Source organism: Podarcis liolepis, assembly GCF_965112155.1.
Source record: "Podarcis liolepis genome assembly, chromosome: 4".
In the NCBI taxonomy this organism is placed as follows: Eukaryota; Metazoa; Chordata; class Lepidosauria; order Squamata; family Lacertidae; genus Podarcis; species Podarcis liolepis.
Window position 1 is genome coordinate 81,090,111 of NC_139558.1, and position 22,555 is coordinate 81,112,665.

Below are 22,555 nucleotides of genomic sequence, written 5' to 3' on the forward strand. Positions count from 1 at the left end.
CTTGACAATGTGACATGAAAATTAGTATTAGTATTAGTATTAGTATTAGTATTAGTATTAGTATTAGTATGGACTTTCTGCATGCAAGACAGGTGCTCTCCCACTGCATTATTATTATTATTATTATTATTATTATTATTATTATTATTATATAATTATTAATAATTATTATTGTCTTCCCCTGTCAACAAATAGGGGCTGAGGTTTGGAGGCATCAGCTAGGAAACCTGCATCATTCCTCTTACATTACTGAGTCCATAAGACCAAATTAAATAAGAAGATAGTTAGGCTTGCAGTGCAATCCTGTTAGTTTTCAAGGAAATAAGACTGGCTGTGTTCAGTAGGGCTTATTCTCCTGTGAGGCTGCAATTTCAGGCACACTTATCTAAGAGAAAGCCCTACGGAATTCACTGTGGCTTACTTTTGGGTAGACGTGTATACCGTGGTACCTTGGGTTAAGAACTTAATTCGTTCTGGAGGTCTGTTCTTAACCTGAGGTACCACTTTAGCTAATGGGGCCTCCCGCTGCCACCTCACCATCAGAGCACGATTTCTGTTCTCATCCTGAAGCAAAGTTCTTAACTCGAGGTACTATTTCTGGGTTTGTGGAGTCTGTAACCCGAAGCGTCTGTAACCTGTGATACCACTGTATAGGATTGCACTCTTTGCGTGTTTAGGATTGCAGCAGCCTTATCTACTTTATGGACTATAATGGCAGGAAGGAGGTGGGATCCCCGAAAATGCACAACCTGGGTTGCTGCTTCTTTATGGCAACAAGGGTGATTTGTCACCAGTTTTGGTCAGCACTGCAAAAACCACATCCCATAATGAACTCTCTTTGTGTTGAGAACAAGGATTCCCGTGGGACTAACACCTAAGTGTTGGCTAGATAAGAGAAGAATGTGGAAGGATTACCCAATCATTCCATACTTTACAACTGCTCCTGCATTCCTGATAAACAAAAAGAAACTAGAAAGTTTCCCAATCCTCTTTAAAAAGAAATACCCTGGGAATGTGTGGTTGTACATTTTAAACTCATTAAATCAGAGCACCTCCAGAACTCCAAAAATAAAATGGGCTTTCCTTCTGCTGCCCTGCTGCCCTGATCCATTTACTTGTAGAAAAGGACAATATATATGTAAATTAAAAATAACAAAATGAGCATCTATAACCATGTGAAAGTGTTGGGATGTAACTCAACTTGTGTTAAGGCTGATGGGGTTTTGCATAGTAGAGAGAGAAGGGAACCTCCAAACTTCCTAGACCATCTTTCTGACCTAACCTGTACTGACCTTTCTTCAGATGCGAGACTGATACTAGTAGTCTTTACCTCATTTCCTGCTCTTCATCATCCTACCTCAAGTGAGGAGACATCTTCTTTCTGTCTCTACCCCCACCCACCACAGAGATAAAAGAGCAAGCATGGTTCTTTGCATCTTCAGCTTAATTAGCTAGAAGCTCTTTTCTATCAGTCATGTGTTTCCTATAATAAACTTAGCTTTCTTATTTTCATACTCAAAGATTGCTTTCAGGGTTAAAGCATGCTCCAGACAAGGATTCATAACTAAGCTCAACTTCAGCTGTTCCATATAAACTCCATATGCTAACACTGGAGGGCCCCAGATGCTGATGCCAGGCCTGTTTGTACAGTGGTACCTCGGGTTAAGTACTTAATTCATTCCAGAGGTCCTTTCTTAACCTGAAACTGTTCTTAACCTGAAGCACCACTTTAGCTAATGGGGCCTCTTGCTGCTGCCGGAGCATGAGTTCTGTTTTCATCCTGAAGCAAAGTTCTTAACCTGAGGTACTATTTCTGGGTTAACGGAGTCTGTAACCTGAAGCATATGTAACCTGAAGCGTCTGTAACCCGAGGTACCACTGTAGTTGCCTCCACCCTCCACCATCTTTTGCTTTCTGAATTTCAGTGCTACGATTGATCTGTAGCTACACCACTGCCCAGTCACCCAGCCCTTGATAAAGGCCACTTCACAACCATGTAACAAGGAAACTCTTTCTGATGTGTTTCTCACCTGGTTGGATCAAAGATCTCTCTGAATTTTTCACTCTCTGAGTCAGTTCTCTGGGCACAAAACAGGACCTTGTCCTAGGATCAATCCCTGGCATCACCAGCTAGTGCCAAGCCAATCCCTTGTCTGAAACCCTGGAGAGGTGCTGTCACTCATTGTAAGGCAGTATTGAGCTGGACGGAGAAATGATCTGATATCGCACAAGACACATTGCTATGTAACCTGTTTTCAAGAGTCTCAGCTGTCCATTCTGGGAATGTATACAAATTGCCTTCTTATCAGTAGAAATTACTCTGCACAAGTTTCACATGAAAGGAAGTAAAAGCCAGGCTTGGATCTGAGTTGGCTTTCACTTTATACATTTGGGGGATAAACTGGAATGAAAAACCTTATACCTGCGGTATAATCTGATACCTGCCTACTCAAACGTAAACCCCTGGAACCTCAGGAGGGCTTACCCCTGAATAGATATGTATGGAGTTGATTCCCTAGTCCTCTTGAATTCAAAGATCAGTGCAGCCCCGTGCCTGTCTACTAAGAAGAAAGCCACACTGCCTTCAATGGGACTTAGTCCTAGGTAAGTGAGCAAAAGGATTGCAGCCTTAAGTATATGTTAATTCTCCCATTACTGTAATTAAATGAGGCAAGAAAAAATGCTTTAACTTTGGCTGAACTATGCTCCAAGTGTCTTGTCCTGTATAAATTCACATCTTGAAAACAAACCCAAAATTCTGATCTCTTCTTTTCTAATAAAATGAGACATCCAACCTACCTTATCCTCTGTAACCTATCTGACTGTGGCCATAATCTCTGCTATTAGAATACAATAGTGAGCTAGATACATGCATACATGCCCTGTTTGTGGGCTTGCCTGATGTTTCTATTAGCTGCTGTGGAACACAGGGTTTGGGACAAGATAGACCTATGTATGCTTTTATGGCTACAAAGCACACTGACTTTGGACTGAGCCCCATTGCATGCTGGGACCTCCTTTCCTTAGTAAATATGCATATGTTTGGAAACCTTTCAGCACTACTCAGAAGTGTCTCCTATTGTACTGAATGGAGCTTACTCCCAGGTTAGAGGGCATGGGATTGTAGCCTGAACATACTCGCAGGAAAGTAAACCCAATGAGATTTCCTTTCAGGTAGGCATGTTTAGGATCCAGTATTGTTTATGGCATCCGATTTTACTGCTGAATGAGGAAGGAAGTGTGGGATGTGAAACACAAGAGTAGTCAAGTACAACATTCCTAGAGTGAACACATGGGGAGGAATGTTTGTCCAGCCAGCAGGTAAACTTCCTGTTTCCTTCTGAGCTGTGACAGACTTCCTCTGCATGTGACTAGAGGTGGGCATGGCCTCACCTGTGCAGGTAACGACAAAAGAACAGGGCAGGGTCTCCATCTCTCTTTTTTTACTACATGCATCAAAGAAGCAACATTTGCTTAGCCAAAGATGCCCTCTTGGCTTCTAGCCAAGAGAGGACAGAGGGACAGTCTCCTTATGAAATAGTTTCCATGTGTATGTTACTTTTCTAAGCTAAGTCTGCCTTCTGGGATCCGATTGTGAACAGAATGTGAGTAAACTCTTTTTATACTTTTATAGAAGACTGTGTCTTATCTTTTATGAGGGAATAAGGGAGAAATACCAGAATAGTTATTACAGAGGCTTTAGCGAGCCTGAGCAAACGCATCCGCTGCAAGTTTAAAAAGGAGAATATTACTCTGCTAAATTGTGAACTTGTTTACACAAGTTGGAAAGGCTATAATCAAGCAATATATCCTCTCCTGCATCCCTGAACATTCCCACAGGAAGGGCCTCAACTAGGCATTCATGCATCTGTGTTGCATGCAGAAGATTTCAGGTTCAGTCCCTGGGCATCTCCAGGAAAGGCTTGCTTGAATAATATAGATGGGCCAATATTCTAAAACACTTGAAAGCACCTTTCTATGTACAGACACTGTTAGCGTTGCAATCCCGTAACAGTTATTGCAGGCTGCTGGACTGCAAAAAATATCTTGCTACATTTCCAACCATCTTTCCTCCAGTGAGCCCCACACTCCAGTCACCAAACATGTGTCGTGTCTTCCTTGTTTACCAGGGAATGATATTCCCAATTCCATTCTAATGCAAGGAGTCTAAAGGATGTCCTTACACTTACACCTACATAATTTCCCCCCAATGTCTGAATATTTATTAATATAGAATAATCTCTTAAATATCCAATTTTCAAAAACATTTTAAACAAGCACGTTAAAAAAAGGCTTCTTAATTGAGATTGTTTTTTTAAAAAAATGAAAAGAAACAAGACACTAAAAATTTGAAGGGGAAAATACTCATGTTTTCCTCCCTCCCTCTTTCCTTAGGTCATGGGGCAGGGAACCTTTGACTCCAGATCCCAAGAGCTCCGGCCAGTATGACCAAATGGTCAGGGATTTGGGGAGTTGTAGCAACACCTGGAGGATCCCCCGGTCCCCACACCTGAGAGTTCCCTTCTTTTTGCGCCTGCCCCCGCCCAGGGATGCTGCAGTCTACAGCAGGTCCCCTGGAGATGTTGTAGACTACAACTCCCATCATCCCTTTGGTGGGAATGTTGGTGATACCGGCTAGCGCTGATGGGAGTTGCAGTCCACATCCAGAGGGCATCAAATTGAGTTAGAGCTCACAGTCCAGAACATCTCAAAGGCATCAGGGTGGCTAGAGTTGATGGGAGTTGTAGTCCACAGTGACACCTTGAGGGCACCATGTTGTCCCTTCGGACGAGATGGGACCAGAGACCTCTGAGGGCTTATCTTGTGGGACGGCGGTGACAGACGTCCAAGACAGGTTGCCAGATCTGCTCCTCCTGCGTTTCCCGCAGGCTCCGGAGCCTGGGCTTCCTTCACCGTGCGTCCTGCTGCCGCCTGGGTGAGGCGTCGGGGCTGGAGGGGAGCAGTTCCACCGGGAGCAGGCTGGGCGCCGAGCGCTCCTCTTCGCCCTGCTCTTTCCCGGCCAGTTCCCCCGACGACACGGCGCAGTCTTGCTCGGGCTCCTGGCTGCTCCCTCCTCCGCCGGCGCCTCGCTTCTTGTCCTCCTCCTTCTTCCACTTCATCCGCCGGTTCTGGAACCAGATCTTGATGTGCCTCTCGGTCAAGTTCAGCAGGACGGCCAGCTCCACCCGGCGAGGCCGCGAGATGTACTTGTTGAAGAGGAACTCCTTCTCCAGCTCCAGCAGCTGCGCCCGCGTGTAGGCGGTCCTCGTGCGCTTATTCTCCTCCTGCTCCACCACGAAAGAGCCCCCTAGGAAGAGGAACAGATCAATGAGAATCGACCCAGAGGGAGGCACCGCAGGGAGGGCGTTGCCGTGGATGGCTCGTGAGGACTAGAACCTTGAGGCGGCGACGACCTGGTTCTAACTTTTCTTCTAAGACAAGGTTTCCCAAACTTGGGACTCCAACTGTGTTGGGACTACAACTCCCATCATCCTTAGCTAGCAGGACCAGTGGTCAGGGATGGTGGGAATTATAGTCCTAAAACAACTGGAGACCCAAGTTTTGTAAACACTGTACCAAGCACAGAACAGAGTTAAAAAGGAGATAGATCTAAATTCCTCGTGGCCCTCTATCTTCGGGAAGGCGCTTTTCTTTGTTTTATAAATCCAAGGAAACCAAAATCAGCTGTTCCTAGGATAGCAAGGAAATGTCTAGCAACCTGATCTGTGTTGATGTGGTTGAGATTCCTGCACCGCACGGGGTCAGACTAGATGACCCTCGGGTCCTTCCAACTCTATAATTCTGTGTGTAACTCAGGTAACCATTTGGATCATAATGCATCTCACACAACAGCCATCGTGGCTCTAAACAAAATTTCAGCAGAAACAAGTCTTAGAGCAGTTCTAGACTCGGCCATGCAGAGTTGTCAGCAGGTGAAAGACGCTTCATTCGGTTATTTGTCTGCCTTCTAACCGATTTTGCGTTCCAGTAATCACCACCGCCGCCACCATCATCATTATCACCACCTGCCTTTCCTCCAAGGAGCCCAAGTCACACGACAAAATATATGAAGCTGCCATTACTGTAAGTCTGACCACTGGCCCAGCAAAACCTGCGGGATAGCTTAGTTGGTAGACCATGAGACTTCTTAATCTCAGGGTCTGTGTTGCATGATCGCAAGGGTTTGGACTAGGTGATCCACGTGGCTCCTTCCAACACAACAGCTCTATGATTCAAAACTCAGGATTTCCAGGGTTCCAGACAGGAGCCTGATTCTAACTTCGGACCTTCTTCATGCAAAGCAAACACTCCTACCTCTGAGCTATGGTTTTTGCTCTAAATCAGGGTTTCCCTGTGTCGCTGGCTGTTTTTGGACTACATTTCCCATCACACTTGACCACTGGTCCTGTAAGCTAGGGATGATGGGAGTTGTAGTCCCAAAACAGCTGGAGACAAAAGTTTGGGAAACCCTGCTCTAAATAAAGCCTATCGTTAAAACGTCAGTCTAGATGCATGAAATAAACAAGGAAGCGTGAAATAAATCTAATGAACAGAAGGCTCCTTTTCTCATATGCACCTGCCCAAACATTGATGCGGATGCTCTTCTGAAACTGCCTTCCTTACTGGGAACCCGAGGTCGTCCTTGATCCAGACCCCCAGGCTATGGACCTGCCTTCCCCTTCAAATGCAATCTGCCCGGACTCTTAAATAAGAGTTTTGCTGACAGGTAAGACCTTGATTCCACCGCCAACATCACCCAACCTTTGAGAGGAATGGTTTTTCGCGCATGCTGTACTTCGGTCCTTTTAAAGCTGTTTGTTGCGGATTTTAATTCTGTAACAATATTCTAACCTGTCTGGGAATGTTTTAATTGTCATGCTTTGCTGTGGCATGTTACCTAAAATGTCGAATAAATAAACCGATAGAAATGCCATTTAAAATATTGTTTGCTTCGTTTTCTGTTTCAGTAAAACCGTAGATAGGGTTCTCTCTCTGTGTGTTTTATGTTAAAGCACTCCTTCGGTCTTTAAAATTCGCCTCCACCAAGCACAAACGTGACCGACAACGTTTGAAGCACGCCGAACCGAAACTGAATAAAACTAGGAAGGAGCCAGCAAGAATTCTGAATATGGAAGACCAGAAAGGGATTAGCAACTTGAACTATACCGGAAAGAAATGGGAATATAATGGTTGGTCTTTGGGGAAGGGTCGTAGCTAAGGCGTAAGGTCCGACGTTCAGTTCCTAGTATCTGCATGTTAGGGCTGAGAGAGAGACTCCTGTCCGTAACCCTGGAGAGTCGCTGCCAGTCAGTGTGGACAATACTAAGCTAGCTCAGTAGAAGGCAGATTTTTACTGAGGTGGCCATCTAGGGTGTTCAGAAAGCGTGGTGTCTCCAGGACTCACCAAACCACAAATGCTATTAAATTATCATACACGAAAATTTTGTCATGTGTAACAGTATATATATGTATATGTATATGTATATGTATATGTATATGTATATGTATATGTATATGTATATGTATGCATATATATATATATATATATATATATATATATATATATAATATAGTCAATCATTAATGAATTCGTCCTCTCTCTCTCCAGCCTTTGAGTAGAAAAACTTAACATTCTTCGAAAAAGCTGAAAGTTATTAAAGTGAAAAAATTAAATTCTCGCAATATTCTAATACTCTCCACGGCAGAGACGGTCCTATGACTTCTTAACGCTTCAGTGATTCATAAAGTTGTCCATTTTGCTTTGGGTTCCAAAAAGATCAGAAAGAAGACTGCAGAAAATATAGCAGTGAACTGTAAGGGAGACGCAGAGATCTAAAAAGAGACCATTATTTGTGGCACGACTCTCCTTTTGCTTGTATTTATTTTTGATTCAGATTTGTCTTGGCCAATGGCTAGTACAATAAAGTTCTTTGGATTGGATTGGAATATTCTAATGCAATTTTGTCATGTCAAGCCATATTACGCATAAAGATCCACCTGTCATTTATATCCACTCCGAGGAGACAGAATTAAGTTTCTTCTTCGCATCATAATGTTTCATTTCCAATTAGAAGGCATGTAATTGGATACCGCTGTGAAAACCAAGCTAAATTGGAAGCCCGTCTCCCAAAAGAACCAAAACGTTTTGCACAAGGGCCCACAACAATGTATACACCGTACATTCAAAGCACATTTAAATCACACACACACAAAAACCTTCGAACTATAGTTTGCTAAGGGCGCTGATAACTGTAGCTCCGTGAGGGGTGAACTACATTTCCCAGGATTCTTCGTGGAAAGGAAATGTCAGCAGCTGGTCCCTTAGGACAAGTGGGGCATCACCCCATCAACCCCAACCCAGCCCCCACCTGTCTGCCTCCTTACCTGCAACCAGTCTTTGGAGAGGTTCGGGTGTCCGCTTCCTTTTTCTTAGTCTCAGTATCCCTCTTGTAAAACTCAACCGGAATTAAAACGGAGATAAACCTAGAAAGTGTTGGCTCTGCCTGTCACTGGCTTGGGCTCTGCCTACAGTTTGGGCTGGCTGCTTTCTGCCCACAGCACAATACAACCCATCAGCTACACTAAGATTCAGGTTGTCTGAATCGTCTCTAACACGCGTAGAGCAAATTGGAGATGGGGTCGTTTGCGAGCAAAGAAAGCCCAGGAGTTGAAAAATACCTGTTGGGGCTGCAAAAACTGAATTAAGTACTCAAGGGCTGTAATACTGATGTCTGGGATAATCCCCACTGAACACAGTAGGTGTTACTCCTGGTGAAATGCGCATAGGATTGCGCAGTGAGACGCAAACTTGGAACGGTCCATTTTTAAAACTAAGAGTTAAGCAGCCTGCGCATTTGCGTCCATCTGTGCTGTACTACTAAAAAGTAACTTTCAATATACTTGAAAATTTGTCTCGGGTGGGCGGGTGGGTGCTAAACCTTTCTGAACGTCAACTCTTCGCCTCCTTTTTAAAATTACAGCCGAAAATCATCACAGTAAATAAAACCAAATCAATACCAAAGTCGTGAACAGATCGGGTCCCTAAGATGTGTTTTTGTCTTGTTAAGAAATTCATGGGGCGCCCGTGGGATGCAGCTGAGGACCTTCAAGAATTAGCTGTTCTCACTACCGAGAACATCGAACGCACTATTTCCCTACTTGACAGAGGTCTGGAGTAATTTTTGCTGCAGCTAGATTTCTAGGTCCTTTCAAGATTTGGGGAGCGGGTTCTTCCTAAGGAAGGTATTTCCAGTTTCTAAAGCAACCCATACTGAAATCACCAACCGTCAATTTATTCAGCCATCCAGTTAATTAATTATATTTATCAAACCTCTCAGAGGAGGACAAGTTTTCCAGATAACTATACAATAAAGCCAATATAAATACCGCACGGAAAAAAACTATAAGCGAAAACAAATCGGATTCTGATTTTGACATTTCAACTCTAATCGCTAGTAAATACTATTTTTACTGCTATGTTTAGAAAATCTGGGGTGTTATGCCCCCCCCGCCCCCAAGTTCCTATCAATGAAATTCGTGGGACATAAAAAGGTATGCTTGTGTTCACTGAAATCAATGAAATTTAAGAATGCCCAGTTTTTCATTGTTTTGTCATAGGATAATTCCACACACATTCCCGTTGTCATCTTTCAGGCATATTGGAAAATTACTTCGCAACACAGGGAAAAAAACCTATGAATAACCCGCAATTTCCTCTCCCATATCAACTAATAATATTAGCAGAGCTTTTACCTTACCTAAACAAATCAATAAACTTTAAACCACTTCCCAACATTGGAACTGGATGAGGATTACAGCCTAAGTAACATTGATTTCGTCCTTATTCTAACCGATTAATTGATCCCAGCATTTCTCTAGTTCTTTAGCTTCACAGTTCGGGTGTGCAGTTTATTAATTTTAAGAGATTAATTGTTTATATAGCCGTGGAAATAGACCATCACCTCAAAACTTGTTTGGAATTTTTTTTCTTGGCTGGGATGGAGAGTGGGATTCCATGGGATTTTGCTATTGTTAAACTGGATTTCTTGTATATAAATCGGTTGCCAACCTAATCCACTTTACCCTGGCAAAAAGTCTCATCGATCTTACGGTGGTGGTAGTTCGCAAGAAACGTTTTGATCTCCCTATTCTCGGATTTTTTAAACAGCTGAACAGTGCGCCGAGGTACACGCACGCAAACCAAATTGGATTTGATTGACTGTTGATCTATTGAATCCTGATATATAATAAACCCAATCATTTTAACTCTTAAAATAATTTAATACCGATCGATTGGCTTAGGATAGGGCTCCACGCTTCTAAGATTTTGTGCACATACTTGGGATTAAGCCCCCACTTCACCTAAGTCTCCTAATGTTATACGTATTGTGGGAATCGCTTTCAACAGAGGCTGTTCAGCCAAAGTTGTGCACTTATAAGGCTGCACTCCAACAGGAGCGTTAAAGAGCATGCCCCGCACCGAACTTGCTGGGATTTACTTCCGAGTAAACATGCAAAGGATCTGCGTATAAGAGCTACCAGGATCGGGCTGCGCGTCGCAACAGGGAAATTACGGTAAGCCCATGCGTTAAGGCTGCACAATGTTACGCTTAAGTGGGGGTAAGATCCATTTAACAGACATTTATTTCCTGCTTAACTTTCGTAGGATCTGACTTTTCATCTCCTCCCACAATGCACGAAATTTCTAAAGTGCTTCAGTTCGGCCAGATCCTGCCCTAAGACGGTGCTTATGGTAACATTAGGCTTCTAAATTTGGCCTCCGAGACAATAGGTAGGAATATTCCGCTTACCTTCTAAGATCCGCAAGAACCGAAGGCGGACTCGGATGTTGTTTCTGGAGAAAACAAGCTTACCATGCAATTGTAAACCTGGCTACTCAGAAGTAAGCTCCATAGAACTCAAGATCACAGGACTGTTTCCTAAACTCATTTGTATGATATCAAATTCTGTTAAAACCAGTGGTGTGTGTTTTTTCTTTAAATCCAAATTATATATATTAGCATCCTATTTGCTTATCTGTAGTTAAATTGTTGTAAGGTCTAAGAAAAGATAAAACAACATGGCAAAGCTCTCCCTCCCCGCCCAAGATCGATTGGACTTTCTGCCAGAGTAGGGTGTCCAGGATTGGACTGATAGCCAATCTAATTTGTAAGAAATCCAGTTTGACTTGATCTTGAAAGAGCGGGCAAGCATGTATGAGCTTGTTCCCATCCTCTCAGGGCAACCCCATACCCAATGTGGAACCGAAGTGAGGAGGACGGTAATTCCCTTCTACGTGTAATGGAAATTGATATCCTGTTTGAAAGGTCCTTCCAGTCATCAGACGTGAAAACTCGTATATTATTTTAATATGCCGTTTGGCCCCTTTCTTTAGGCAAGCGTCATTGCCTTCAGGCAAGCGTCAATTCAGCCAAAAGTCTATTAGTTTCAATGGAGCGTCGATACTAACTTTTGCTGATCCAACTGCCCATAACGATACAAATTGCAAAAGCATTTTGTTGGAAAATACTCAAATTCTCCCTCCAAATATCCCTGAAAGCTGAAAACAGAATTTCAAAAAGACTCAGGTTTTTGTGAGCTTTTTCATTTCAGCTCGAATTGGGGCCGCTAATCCTGCAATTCAATGCACATTTCCTCCGAAGTAAGTCCCACTGTGTTCAGTGGGGACTTGCTGCGAAGTAAATGTGTTTAAGATTGCCGCATAATGTAGTTGACATCAGGAGGATCCATCAGCAGCAAATCTTAATTTTAGGCGTTTCTTATGGGGAACCCTTGCTTGCTCCTGGCTTACTATTGCTCAAACGTATCGAGCGTTAATTCCGAGGCTGATAGTCTAACTACGTACCTTGGCATGCTACTCGGCCAACCTGTTTCAGTTTGCAGCAGAAACTTGCGGAAAATGCTCCATACCTCTGGCTTTTCCTTCCATTGCTTTAGTTCAGGGTTTCCCAAATTTGGTTGTCCAGCTGTTTTTGGACTGCAATTCCCATCATCCCTAGCTAGCAGGACCAGAGGTCAGGGATGATGGGAATTGTAATCCAAAACAGCTGGAGACAGAAGTTTGGGATACCCTGCTTTAGTTGATGAATGAATTGCATCATTCAAGTTGCTTTGGATGGGAACTGTGCGTCTCCATGGATTCCCCTACATATCAATAATGAGCAAAGCTGAAAGCAGGTCCTTGGTCTGAAATGTTCCAGAACCACAGAGGATAGCAATGTGCTTGAGCACAACTTCTTAGCTTTGCATGTATTCTTTTAACAGTTATATTCCTCACATAGACACACACACAAAGCTGCCACTTTGGACAGATAAAGGTAAAACGTTTCATGCTGTGGAGATAAATGCTGGAAAAGCTGCAGCTGATTAATCACGTCTTCCACCCACCCCCGAATACTTTTTCCTTAGCCCCCAGTTCCCTTCTGTCAATCTGTATGTCTCCCCCACTTTGATACCTTTTGGGAGTGCTCAACATGTTGTTGTTGAAAGCTTTGTCTGATGACTTACTTACTGACATGTTTGTTACCTTTCTTGTATATGCACATCAGCTCAAGAAATCACAGAATCATGGAGTTGGGATATCAGGGGTCATCTAGTTCAGCCTTTACCAAGCCTAGTGGACTGCAGATGTCTTGGATTACAACTCCCAGCAGTTTCTGATACTCTCCAAAAACGTTTGGAGATGACCAGGTTGGTGAAGAATGGTCACATGCACACCATACATCTAAAGCTCATTCAAAGCGCATAGCTTTGGGACCCAAAAAATAAGAATCCTGGGAACTCAAGTTTATGCCTCTCACAGCTATAATTCCCAGCACCCTTAAACCAGGATTCTTTAGGAGTTGTCCTTTAAGTAACTCTAGTTGAACTCCCAGCTCAATACAGGACCTGCAGTTCAGAACTGGCACCTGAGTTGCCATCACAACATATGCAATATATTAGGGCTTTTAAAAGAATATCACACCACAACGCTAAATCCACTAATCTCTGGTACTTTTAGATTTATGAACAGCTTAGTCCCTTGATTAAAAATACTTTAGGTAGAAATCAGTCCCACTATTTCCTTGAAGATGTTTTCAGTTAAGCAAGGATCAGACTCATGGTCCAGAAAAAGATAAAGAAAAAGAAAGCAAACCAAAATGGGGTTATGATTTTAGGAACTCTGGTACGATGGTTGGAAAGCACCTGAACAGTCCTGCAGGCAAGAAGCACAGGATCTTCAAAGGATATTGTCAAACACTAAATTATACTATATGTAAATAAGTGAGTGACTAAACAGCCATAAATGAATCTGTTATGCCATTCACTTATTTACCTATAATATTTACTTTCTTTATTTGCAGTCAACATATCATTATATAATATTTATTAGGAAGCATGAAATAAAGTTCAGTCAATGGATAGAATGTTTGCCTCAATTACCCATTCAGTTCTGTTTATGTCTGCTCAGAAGGATCGCTGAGATATTATTATTATTATTATTATTATTATTATTATTATTATTATTAGTATACCACTCTATACTTGTAGGTCTCAGGGTGGTTCACAAGATAAAATCACAATATAAAACCACAAAATACATCATCAAAACAACAACAACCCAATAACCCCCTCTTCCGGAGAACAAGTCTTATTTAACTCAGTTGGGCTTGTTTTTGAGTAGAGATGCATAGGATGAGGAATTTATAGATTTTGAAGGGGGAGGCATACTGCGTTTTTAGATGTGCAATATGGATGATACCCAATCATATCATTCATTGATTGCAATGAGTCTGTTCCGAGTATGACTAATGTTGCATATCACCTTATACATCTCAGTAGGGACCATCTTGGAAGAGGTATAATCAGGGATATTTTGTCTAGGAAAATGATTGTCATCTGTGGTTTTTGTAAATAAAATAATTTACTTTTTAAAAAAAGCAGAAAGGCATTATTATTTTAATTTGGGATGTTTTCTCAGTTGATTTTAAAAGGCTGTAGTCTGCTAAGCAGACTTATTTGTGAGCAGGCCCTATCAAACTCAGTGGGACTTCCTTATCAGGATTGCACCCTTAAGTCTGAAGGAAGCCCTAGATATTTCCTGTCTTAACCATGTTGTCTGAATAATTGAATGTGTATACCTGAAAAATCAGTATTTTGGTTCTTGGATGAGGGCATTAATGAATTGCTCACACCACTTTATGGGTTGACTTCTGTTGTTAATAAATGCGCAGGACTCTGATTTTTTTTTTAAAGGATTGCACTATACAACTTGCATTTTGCTTTCATTTATAAAGTATCTCCAGATCCAGTGAAAGTGAAGCAAATTTTCAATCCAGTAAAAAGTAGCTAGGCTGGATCTGAAATGAATATTCAACAACGGCTTCCAATGAGTCTGGTTTTGCCACTCAGGTTTGGAATGGGAAAAAGATAACTTTAGAATTCAAACTTATGTTTGAAATGTGATGTTTGGGCCTTTGAATTTGTGCTTATTGGCACTTCCTTATTTTTTTGTATGGGTGTCCTTTGTCAGCCATCAAATGTGAACCTCAACTGCAGCCAAATCATCAAATGTTGTCAAATGAGAAATGGTTACTGCATTCCAAAAAGGAGCAAATATAAAATATTTTATATTTGGTCAACACCCAGAGTGTATTCAATGTTAACAATTCCAGGATAGAATTTTCATAGGCACATTCATTTCAGCTTTAACAGGACTACTGAAAACAAAAAGAATGGTTTCTATTGCATACGAAATATACCTTGAAACACCTCCTACTTTGAAATAACATCTACTTTGTAGGCTGGTTTGTGTGTCAGCTTTACTGTGAGACATATGGATTATATTGCTTCATCTTAGTTTTTAGCCGCCCTCAAGACCTTGAGTTGGATTCAAAGAACCATGTGGCAAGATTCTCATGCCCAAGGGAGATCTGAAGCTCACGTTTCTCCTCCAAAAAGCAATCCCCCATGCTGTGTGACGAATGTATTGAAAATGAGGAAAAATGGAAAAGCACTTTTTGATATGATATGGACCAGTGGCATAGCGTGGGTTGTCAGCACCCGGGGCAAGGCAAGTAATTTGTGCCCCCTAACCCGTGGATTTGCGCCCCCTAACCCGTGGATTTGCGCCCCCTAACCCCCAGATGTTGCGCCCGGAGCTGCCGCCCCCCCCTGCACCCCCCACGCTACGCCACTGATATGGACTGCACTACAAAGGGGAATTATCCAGAATCTTCTTGGGCTTGGACAAGTCAGTATGTGCACCTGATGTGCGTCTTTGGGTCCTGCCCTTGGTGGGAAAGGGGAGATATAATTGCTTTAAAATAATATTATGAGAGAGGCAGATATAGGTACACACACGTCCCCCCCCCCAAACACACAAAATTATATCCACGTTAAATGCATAGGGCACATCTAGCGCCTAGCACGTCTCACTGAGCAAAAATATTGTGTTTGTGTCTTTACGCATTATCTTACGCTGACTACGCATTACATGCTTAAAACACAACTAGTCCGTTCCTTTTCTCAATTTGGATGGAAGCTGGTTTGGAGGAAAATGCAACAAAACGCAGTATTTCCCAAGGAACAACAGAAGAGATATGGTTTGTGGCTAACACTTTATACACACCGCTTCCCGAACCAGCGGTGGGAGCGCGCTTCATGCGGAGTAAACCGGACTGTGTAATGCGCAGTGGTTGGAACGAGCTCTGGACTGATCCCAGCTGAAGGCTGTTTAGGCTGCAATCCTAGCCCCACTTACCTGGGAATTCGATGGGACTTACTTCTAAGTAGACATGGTTAAGTCTGCACCCAGGTTTTCTACGCTGCTTTCAGTGGCATTTCGAGCGAAAACTCAGCGTGCAAATGCTTGAAACGGATAGGAGCTCCGTAGATTTCGAGGGCAATTGCTGCCAGAAAACATCCCTCTGATTCAGCCTAATATAGCGACAACTCTGTTAGATCCCCTCATACACATCCCAGACTTTTAGCCGGTGGGGAAGGGTAGATCACAAATCGTTCTTTCCCATTAGGAATCTCTTGAGGATAAAGTTGTGTAATTAAGTATATACCGTCTAAAGAAACTGCAGAATTACGCGCATACCGGGTGCGGAGCACTCGGGAAGATCTCGTATTTTCTTTTCACGAGGAGTGTCTAAAAAGGAAAAGTTAAGGACTTCGGGCCCACCCGATTGTCTCCGAGTTAGTGTTACTGTTTGGGGGATAAAACAGACAGCTTTTTGTTCCCAGCGCTGTTTAGATGGAGATAGCGCTTGCTTCGAAGTAAGTGAACATGGGCTTGCAGCCTTAATTCAGAACCTCCTTTGAAAAGTCTTCAATCTATTTTACAGAGGTGGTAAATCCTACTGAAATTGAGGAGACTTGGCCCCGAGGAAGAATCTGTTGGATTGCAGCCCTACGCAACAAATCTGTACGCACTTACCTGGAGATCTGCCCCATTGAACTCAATGACGCTTACTTCTGTGTAAACATGAATAGGATTGCATTATAAGAGTCTTGACCCGTTGACTCAAGCCTAGGTGGTTAGGCATGGGCTTCAACTCCGGAGAACTTACTTGGCTCAGACTCCGGATTATTTTATGAGGCTCATGCTAAATTACCATCTTTTCCCAACCTACTATTCATTTCTCCAGAGGGAACGGGAGAGAGGGAGGAGGATCAAGAAGTTGTAGTTTTCTTTGCCGTGGTGATCAAGGAAGGGCAGTTGGGGGAACAAGCTGTGTCTGGCTGCACAATGTTATCGGCCCTGCGCCTTGCGCGCTCCAGGTCACGCCTTTCTGCAAATATTGCATTAAGGGCTTTGTTCCACCAGATAGCAGACATGGGGGCAGGGGGATCCCTATAAAGTTCTTAAGAGGGGCAACAAATAGACTTTCTCTTGTGGCCACTGACCAGATCATGTCGCTGGAAAACAGCGAAAGTGGTGGGTGGGTAACGAAAGAGAGGAAGGCTCGAAGCTAACAAAACGGATAGATCCGTAAATATTGACATCGTTCCAATTTGTAAACCCGTGTGAAATCAATACGAAGAGTGGAATTAAAAATCGTAGAAATAAAATGAGATGTAATAAGAGAGGCTTGTGGTTCCCTTCAGGAACAACAGAATTATTGAGGCATAAGCTTTCGCTGACGAGGGTTCATTTTATTAGATGTATGAAACGTATTATATTTGGAGAAGTGGGGAGACTGAGAGAAAATTATACACGCGCGCACCTGACAAAATGAGCCTCAGGACAGAACGCTACAATACATCTATTTGTGCCATAAGACTCGTATAGTACAACCCTATGCAGGTTTACTCAGAAATAAGCTGAGCTCAAGGGGGCTTATTCCTAGGAAAGTGTATATAGGGCTGCCGCCTAAGGCATCTCTGAAAATCTGGAATTGAGAAGTAGACAAGGCCTGGCGGTTGGCAACAGCAAGGACACACAATAATTCTGTAACAACGTCCGCAGAGCTCTGATGGGTCAGGCGAGAGGCTCACTCTGTTCGCGCAGTGGCCAACCAGGTGTCTATGGGAAGCCCGCGAGCAAAGGCCCCAGGAGCGATTCCCAGCACCTGGCATTCAGAGACACATTGCCTCAAACGTAGAGGAAGCTTGTACAGTGGCTCAAAACAACACTTTTGTTTTGGAAATCAGGGAGCTGTTACAATCGAATTTGATGTACGAGTTTATGGATGCGTTAACTCAGAAGCAAGCCCTATGCCGGTCAGCAGGCATTCCCATTTAATTGTACGGGGCCGCAACTTTGTAGGGGTTTCCATAGAGCCTAACGCAATATAAATGGGAGAGGGGGACCTCATGGATTTAAATGATATTTATTTCAAAGTAAGGGAGTTCTTAGGGCTTATGCCTTAATGGTTGTAGTGGCACGAGTTAAGGGCAATGGCGCAGGGATCTCTTCTAATGAGAAAAGACTAAGAACGCCTGTGATTTCCACTAGAAGCCGTGGGCTCTTTCCCAAATAAATTCGTTTAAGAGCGAGGTGCCAGAATATATATTATTTATTATTTATATTATTTATTATTTATTCAGTGTGCATACGGCTCAAGATAACCCAACTAGACACAATTCAAAGCTGCGGATGGGACTGTACAGATCCCTCCACATCAAAAGCAGCCAGGGCATCTCTGAGGTAAGATGAAGGGTGATCACCTGGATCGATCCAGGAAGGAACCAGCCATAGGCTGTCTGAGGAAGGCGCCTTCCCGCTGTCAGATCTCTCTTTCTGGATTCCTACCAATGTGTACACTTTAAATACAGACGCACTGGTTTTTTTGTATCATACTGTACTAAAATACTGACATGCTTTACAGCGGGGACATTTCTTTTGTATCATATTTTATTGTTAAGAGTTCCGTGGAAACAACTGGGCCTTACTTTCAAGTCAATAAGTTTAAATTCAGAGTGTGAATCCTGAATCTCTTCTAATCGCCTTTGGAAGTACATTCCGTATGAAGATCGATCATGGACATTGGAAATAAGCCCTACTGGGTTCAGTCGAAGTCACTGAATAGAGGATTGGAGCTTTAAACTATGCTGATTCTGTTCCAAAACGCGTGCGTAGAACTTGTGCCCAGAAAGCGTCATTTGTTAGGGTGCAACGGGGCAGGCGGGCACTACGCGCTTCAAGCAGAGCAAGTTGCGCTTCAGGAATCCTTGGGCAGCGCGATCCTGCTGGGGCTCTGGAGCCCGATCCTGAAACCAGTTAAGACTGATCGCCAAAGTTAACAGCGCAAGGTTACGCCTGACAGCTAGGAAGCAAGGCCCATTGTGTTCAACGGAGCTTAACCCCTAGTAAATGTGCTAATGATACCAATCCCTGTAAAAATCAATAGGATTTAGTTCCATATCGATACGCATAAGTTGCGGGCAGTCCCTCTCGTCGGTTTCGGTATAAGGCCCCGTCCACAACAAACCATCTAAATCCGGTTTGGTCCTGTCGGCGACACTGAGAATAAATCGGTTTAAACTGCAATCTCTATTTGCACTTTCGTGGGAATAGGCGCCAGGCTAATACCTCCGACTAAAGGTGCAGAGGATTACACTGCGAAGGAAACAATTTCGCCACCAACAAGAGTCTAATCCTCAGCGCATTAATGCAAAAGTTCCGCGCACGTCAGTGGGGCTCGCTTACTACTGGAGTGCAGAATCAGTTTCCACTTGGCTAAAGTCAAGAGGCAACAGCTGAACGGTTCGGTGGATTGCCTTTCCAGGGTTCCGCTTGCTAATCTTTATGGAAATGGTTTCTGGCAATTTATCGCTCCCAATTCTCTGTTTCCATATTAGATAGCTTTGCTCCCCGTGAAGGTAACTAGGCTAAGTGGAGGAAATTAGTTGGCACGCTCTGGTTTAGATCCTGTTATAACTGGAGCAAACGCCGGGCCAGGAAACCCCCCTCCTGCATAAAAATGCAAGATCTCCGACCTGCCCAGAGTCAGTGAAACCAAGGCATTTGGAATAAAAATTATTTAAATGGAAAATAATTTCCCCTTTACATTTCTTCTTTCTCTTTCTCTCCTTTTTGGAGAACACGTAGAAATGTTTATCAAAGCAAGTTTTCTAAAATGATTACTAGACTACTTTAAATCCAGACATAGTGGCTTGGTTGCCTTAGCGGGGTTATAGTGGAATAAGATTACTGATTTCTCCACCTGCCCCAAGAGAATCTGAACATAAAAGAAAAAACCGAATCCTTTTAAAATTTTGCTGAAATGCTGTACTCAATTCCCAAGAACCAGTAAGGACTTGATTACGATTGAGGCAAAACCCCCGCCAAGTATGTCTTAATAATAAGAGAAAAGTAAGTTTCACGGACTTAATAATATGTCTTAATAATAAGACATATTCTTGCCACTTTTTCCAGGAGCTCTGTGAGCAAAAACGAGAAACTGTCTCATGAAGGGCGAATACTTTTGAAGAGCTAGTCTGGGGAGACACTTTTGCGGACTGCAAGCGAAGGAAGCTGAATTTGACGCACAGTGGTCATAGTGTGAGGTGACTCGCATCTTTGGATCTAATTTTTAGCTCCCAAATATGTTGGTTTTCAAAACAGTAGCAAACCAAGCATCGGTTTGGATAAGGTCAGCTTTAAGTTCTTACTCTCAACTGAACAGCTGATTCAGTGTTTGCCTTCTTTGCTGTGTAGGATTATGGCATTACAGAAATAATTTTTTTGCCCCAATATTAATTGCCTAATAAATTATTGTTGGTAGACTGTTGCGTAGTTCTAAGGCATCACACGCTGTAGTAAGGTTTTCTATTGTAGCAGGACCAGGTTAATGGGGCACCTTTGTTGTTGTTTTACAAGTGGCCTTAATCTTAATGATACTCTACTTGAGTCTGGGATTCATTTAATCCTATATGCACATTCCTGCTCAAAAGGAAGCCCACTTGAATCCAACAAAACTGTTTCCCGGACAGGGCTGGCCCAAGACTTTTTGGCACCTGAGATGGACCCCAAAATGGTGCCTCCTTCCACACCAGGGAAGAAGAGGCAAGGGAAGAGCTACATCAGGAACAAGTGGGGAAGAAAGGTTGACATTGGGACCTGCTGCCCTGTGGATCCTGCCGCCTGAAGCGGTCGCCTCACCTTGCCTCATGTGTAGGCCGGCCCTGTTTCCAGGTAAACATATAATACAGGATTGTAGTCTTAGTTCTCTCCCTTTCTTGGTTGCTTCCTAATTACATCAGAAAAGTGCAACCAGGGATCCAGCCTAATGGTTTCTTTAAAGGCTGGCCATAGGCAAAATATATTGAAATGAAAAATGCATGAAGAAGAAGAAGAAGATCATCACATACAGATTGCTAGATGCTGTAAAAATATAAATCTCTCCCTGGATTCCCAAGACTGGGTCTGTTGTCATTAAAGTGACCCCCAGTTCCAGTCAGGAAATGGAAGACCTTCAACATCCAGAAGCATTGCTGCATTAAGACTGAGTAATCACTGTGCTTTTAAAGCACACACAGTCACAATCCTGGGAACTGTAGTTTATCTACAGAGCTACAATTCCCAGCACTCTTAACAGCCTAGAGATTTCAGGGTTCTATGAGGAAAGCTATGTGTTTTATATGTTTGATGTGCAGCAGTAACTCCCAAAATGCTTGTGGCACCTTCAGGACTCACAGATTTATTGTGAAAGTTTGTTGTTAGTCCTTAGGGTGTCCCAAGACTCTCTGAAGATTTAACAACCAGAAGAGGAAATATTTCCTGCCTGCCATGGCGTGGGATGTAGAACCCTCAGCTTGGTTAAGTATATTCCAGTGGCTATTATTATTATTAATAATTCCCCAGCCACTCTGGGCGGCTTCCAGCACATAAAAACACAATAAAACGCACATTTTATTTCAGCGGCACCTCCTTACCAAGTGTGATTGCAGTCTTTTGCACGCTCCCCTTTGGAAGAAGCCCCAAATGGGGTTTTCTTCCCCGCCTGACTACCCTATAGGGTTGTGTTACGAATGCATTTATGGGATCAAGTTATTTCAAAGGTGGTGCTGGTTGTCGTTATCACCATCTTTCGCCCCCACCCTTGCCCAAGAGAGACTGAAAGAAGCCCATTTCTCCGACTTGGCAGTCAGGCATAGAGCCGTGCACACGTTGAAAGCATAACCCCGACCGAGACGCCGCGGCTTGCTTCAGCATGGACCGAGAGAGAAGGAGAGAGGCCAGAAGAAGAGAGGGGAAGGCGTCTTACCCGTGCCAGCCCACTGTCCCTTCCAGGCGTGGGATTTGGTGGATTTCATCCAGGGGAATGGCAAGTGCACTCTGGGCTCCCCTAGCACCCCAGAGTCCGCCCCATCTGCAAAGGGGAGCGCTTCCTGGTGCGAGTGAGGCAGTTGAGAGTGGTGGTGCTGGTGGTGAGGGTGGTGATGGAGATGTGAAATGCCTGGGTCGTCGGTGATGGGGGGCACCTCGTAGGGGGAAATGTCCGGCGGGCTGCCTTGCTCTAAGGCCCCCAAAACACTCGGGTACGGGGGCTGCTGCTGCTGCTGCGGTTGGGGCTGCCTACCCATGTACAGGCACGCGGGGGGGCTCTGGCTATAATCCTGCGGCTGGGATCTCTGAAAGGCGCACGGCTCCTTGAAGAGCTGGCTGGAGGCGTAAAACTGGTCCTCGCTGTTCATGGCTGGAGGAGCCACCGGGGCGAGCCGCGCACAGGCCAGGGCTGCGCTGCGAAGCCTTTGACAGGTGCGACTCACCTGCGCCCGCGGCTGATGAGCCCCGAGGACCAGGACATCTCGGGGAGCTTTCCCATTGGCTCTCCGGCAGGCGCGTGAGCCCGCCTGGCTGCCCCCATTGGGCGGAGCCTCCCCAATAAGAATCCGCGCTTGCTGAAGCTTAGATCCTGAGAGTTTCACTTTCTTGAGGTGTGTGAGTGCGCGCGCAACGTGGTGAGAGTAGCAACTGTAGTAACAGCAACAGCAGCGTCCCCTCCCCAATAAACTTCACTGTATTCGCAAGACATTCACCTCGTGGCTGTGCTATAACTGCAGCTGGCTTGGAGCAACAGCCCGACCCCCCGGAAAAAGG

The 22,555-nt window shown here is 43.9% G+C and overlaps 1 protein-coding gene across 1 annotated transcript; it reads right to left on the reverse strand.

Annotated features, from left to right (window-relative positions):
• Positions 1-3,221: 3,221 nt before the first annotated feature.
• PDX1 (pancreatic and duodenal homeobox 1) lies at positions 3,222-22,205 on the reverse strand. The gene is made up of 2 exons (XM_083500431.1): positions 21,720-22,205; positions 3,222-5,308 (listed from the first exon to the last, which is right to left on the reverse strand). Exons 1-2 carry the CDS (start codon positions 22,147-22,149, stop codon positions 4,911-4,913), a joined length of 828 nt encoding a protein of 275 aa, XP_083356557.1. The 5' UTR covers positions 22,150-22,205; the 3' UTR covers positions 3,222-4,910.
• Positions 22,206-22,555: the final 350 nt, after the last annotated feature.